The sequence below is a fragment of the Cicer arietinum genome, chromosome 6, assembly GCF_000331145.2.
Source record: "Cicer arietinum cultivar CDC Frontier isolate Library 1 chromosome 6, Cicar.CDCFrontier_v2.0, whole genome shotgun sequence".
Taxonomy (NCBI): Eukaryota; Viridiplantae; Streptophyta; class Magnoliopsida; order Fabales; family Fabaceae; genus Cicer; species Cicer arietinum.
In genome coordinates, this window is record NC_021165.2 from 66,369,007 (window position 1) to 66,373,499 (window position 4,493).

At 30.6% G+C, this 4,493-nt stretch overlaps 1 protein-coding gene across 1 annotated transcript in view; it reads right to left on the reverse strand.

Moving 5' to 3' along the window:
* Positions 1 to 3,171: 3,171 nt before the first annotated feature.
* The window catches only part of LOC101489539 (ethylene-responsive transcription factor RAP2-7), a 4,505-nt gene continuing 3,183 nt past the window's right edge, over positions 3,172 to 4,493 (reverse strand). Inside the window, exons 10-11 of the mRNA XM_073370354.1 lie at positions 4,454 to 4,493; positions 3,172 to 3,755 (exon numbers count right to left, since the gene is read on the reverse strand). The exon at positions 4,454 to 4,493 is cut by the window's right edge and continues 24 nt beyond it. Coding sequence (XP_073226455.1) covers positions 3,477 to 3,755; positions 4,454 to 4,493 — 319 coding nt within the window. The 3' untranslated portion in view covers positions 3,172 to 3,476. The remainder of the gene's footprint in view (positions 3,756 to 4,453) is intronic.

Consider the following 4,493-nt stretch of genomic DNA (forward strand, 5'->3'; position numbering starts at 1 on the left):
TATTAGTATTATTATTATTATTATTATTATTATTATTATTATTATTATTATTACTATTATTAGACATAAACATCACTCCAACAACTATCATCCATCACCACCAACAACTATTTTCGATCACCACCACCATCATTAACCACCCACCTCCGACCACCTCCATCAACACCGACCACTCACTTCCAGTCCTCGCCAACACCACCAACCACCCACCTCTATTAACCACCACCATTAACCACCCACTTATGACTACCACTGACCACCATCTTCACTCATCTCCCACCAACCTTCCACTACTATCTCGTAACCTCCATCATCACCACCCATTCATTTCCGACCACCACCACAACCATAACCACCGACTACCGTGCAATACTATAGTCACTGTCAGGCAGATTTCGACAACCGTCTCCAACTATCAACTATCTATTTTGACCGTTGCAACCATTTTTGATGATTGACTACTACTACTTTGATAGTCATCTTGCACAACTAACATTTTCAACTACTATTACTAAAATTATTATAATTAAATAAATTATAATTTTACAACATATAAATTATTTTAAAATAATTAAAATATTAATTATTTTAATTATTTCATGTATCAATATTTGTTATATTTGGTTAATTCATAATAAGATAGAGTAAAAAGAGTGATTCAACTCAAATAAAATAAAAATTAAAACTCAACGAAGAATTAAAATTGAAAACTAAAATTGAAAACTCAAAACTAAAACTAATTTTAATTTTTAAAAATTTCAGAACCAAAAACCACCTAGAACAAGGCCTAAGAAATTCAAAATTTGATATTTCGTATTAAAAATGATAAATTTTTAAAAAAATTAGAAATTAAAAACACAACTTCCGATGCATGTTTAATTTAATATTTTTGTAAAAATAATCAAAAAAATTAAAACAATTAAACAGTACATTAGTTATGAGGTTTTTGTTTTGTGTTTTTCTTTTATAAATGAGACCAGAGTTAATATCAATTAATCCTTTTACAAAAGTAGATTCTTTAGTTTTACAACGGAGAACAATACAAGATTAAATTGTAAACTTTTCAAAATATAAAGAATCTATCTAGAAACAAAACAAGATAAAGAACCAAAACAAAACAAGATAAATAATCAAACTATTACAAATAAACAAGATAATTATAAAAAAAAACGTGCAGTATAAAAATAAAAATATGTAACTTGGCCAAATATAAAAATATGTGCAGTATTTACAAACAAAACTCCTAAAAAGTTTAAAAGTGATTTATTTTTTCAAAAAATACTTTTGATTTTGTAAAATTTTTTTGAGTTAAATTTAGGATGAAGTATGATGCTACATTCTAAAGTAGAGAAGATATGCACACTCAATAAACACTTACGGAAAAAAATTAGTTTTGTATTAATAACGTGAGACCTACATTTATTTAATTTTGTATTAATAACGTGAGACCCTTATTTAAATTTATGGGTTTATTTGGAATGCAACTAAAAACATCTTAATTCTTAAATGATAATTTTGCTTTTTGACCTGGGAGCAATGTTCTAGCGAGATATCAGATATCTTTAAATTTGTGCTACTGCTGTATCATACTTAAATCAATGGGTTTCTTTGGAATGGAACTAAAAACACCTCAAATGGTATTTTGCTTTTGACCTTCGAGTAATATTTTAAAGATATGTCTTTAAATTTGAGCTATTGTACTGGTTTAGTCATTAGGTGTTGTGTATGTTTGTCCTCTCCTAAGCTTGTATACCTCGTGCAACTTTGGTTAATTTATTGAATGAAATTTTTGCTTTTGCCAATAAAAAAAAATCTAGAGAGTAACTTTAAGCTGAAATTTTGGCAACATCAAGAGTATGTTTATTTGTGAAAATTGTTCATAAGAGCTTGTCCCTGGTCCCCAATTCCATAACCACATAACATCCCTACTATGACAAGTGGTCTGATGAATCTCCTTCCTTTGACAATTGGCGTGGCTCAAGTTTGTGGGGAGTAGTACTAGTAGGATACTTTTTACTTAAAAGAAAATTGAGAATTCTATAACTGATTTTATATGTATCAAAAACACATCATTTGACCTTATGAGAAAAATTGATAGTATAATGATTATTAAATTATAATTTATTTACAGATATATTTAATATTAATTTTTATATTTTAAAACAATTTAAAAATATTAATAAAATTAATAAATTAGATATTTAGAAAAAATAGTATAATAAATATATCTAAAAACATGCTAAGTATATCTTAAAATTAAGGATTAACAAATATGTCAAAAGAGCCTTATAATTAATAATTAAGGACAAAAAGAAGAAGTAGATTTTTTTACACCAAAAACTACTACTGTGAAATGAATTAGAAAACTACTTCCTACTGGTTTGTTGGTGAGGCTTAACGATATTTCCTTCCCCTCTCTTAAAAAACTGACACATGTACTCATGGGTCCCAATAAAACAAACTCTCATTGATCGTTTGTATTGACGGTACATCAAAACAGAGGCCGTATATGAACATTAACATCCAATTTCATAGGTATGCCATGCTTCAATGGTCAAATTGCAATCAAGTACCAACTTTGAATGCTTTTAAAAAGGGTAGTAGTACTAACTTTGAATGAGGCTGCTGTACTACCAGTTACCTCGACAAGTGTAATGTGATTTCTTCCACCCATTTGGCATTGCCATTGGACGAGGTTGATACTCAATCCTACAAAACTGCAGGTTGGCTAACTAATCATCATGGAGTTCAGTTTTTGTCCCCTCTATTTCAAATCTCATGTGATGAATCATGGTTCCTTAAGTATCACCCTCACCTCAATAACGAAATTACTTCATACCAAATCAAATGAAATATAAATATAAATAATAGTTGAAAATTTGATGTAATTAATTTTAATTTTTAATCAAAAAAATCAACTTTTCAATTCCTCTTTTACTTATATTTGATTCCAAAGTAACAATTGCTAAAATAGTTTGAAGGCGATGATAAATGAGTTTGTTGTGATTCTGAAAACAGCCGCGAGACCTATCTATCTCTGCATAATCTGCTGAATTACATTTATTCTAATACTAGAGGTTAAGGGGATTCAGTGGAAAATATTGAGTACTGCTCTATTCCAAGAAATCTTAATCTGAAATGAAATAATAGTTTAGGCATTCAAATCAGGTGGAGTTTTGCAAATGTAAAATATGAAACTCTTTCGTTTGTCCCATTTCTGGATGCATGATTGCGGCTTATAATCTCAACAGTGGTGGGCAAATATTATGAATATTCAATTAGAGCGAAAACTAGTGGGATTATACCATCAATATAAACTGCCAACATTTAATTTGGCAAAAATAGCACCATTGTAATACCAGTGCACTCGAAAAATAGCATTTCTTAAAGGATGATTTATCCCAGCTCACTATACAAAGAATTTTGAAAGCAAACACCTTTTATGGTTTGCTTTCAATCTTTGGTACATGATGAGGCTAGGGTGGTGCCTGCGGGGGATTAACCTGATAATAATTTTGCAATGCATTGCTGCTAGGTGCATTGGACGAAGTAAAATAGAGACTCTGAGGAATTGAGTTCATAGATCTTGGTGGAAATATGGCGGTTGATGGAAAGGAAGGTGGTGAAATTGAGAATCCTGATGATGCTGCAATAGAGACCGCTGGCAATGGGGTAGCAGTGACCTGGCCATGAGTTTGCCACCCCCAATTGGGGAGTCCTTTAGAAGGATCTTTGCTGATACTCTCTGCTCTTTCCTGCGAAATATTAGAACACTCTTTTACTGTCAAAGTTCAATGCACAACATTGCATCGCCCGTAAAATCTAGTTAGGCTACTAAAATTAAATGAATGCAATATTATAATAGATGCAGCAGAATGTTCAGTGAACATATTATCATAATCACATCGTATAATGAATTGTTTGCAAACTCTAGCCATACTCCATATTCATCTTATTTTATGAATATAATGACTGTTACATACTTACATTGAACCTATGCATTATAACAATCTATTCAGGGACTAATCACTCCATGTATTATAAGCATATTTTGGACCAACTCATTTTGTTTAAAAGATTGACTGACATGAAGCAAATATTAAGTACAACTTAATAACCATACATGTAGTGTAAACTAGTTCAATAATACAAGTTACCCTCTTTTCATGCTGTAAATGAGTCTAAAGAAATGATATGAAGATGTATAATCAGTTTACAGTGTTAGTCTATAGTTATTAAACTTCTTACACTTATATGTAACCCAAGCCATTTTCCCTGACATGCCCAACAACAGAGATTGTACCAAAAGCTCATAGAAGTTCATTAGTTTATCACTAAACATATTAATCATCTATCACTGTCAAGTATAACATTTAAACGCCAATCATTCTTCAGTGTATTAATAAAGTCAGTAGTAAGTAACAAGGATAATTGAGAAGGTTTTATGAAGTACCTCATTGGGAAAGAAAGCGGGAGACATGCCATTCCATAAC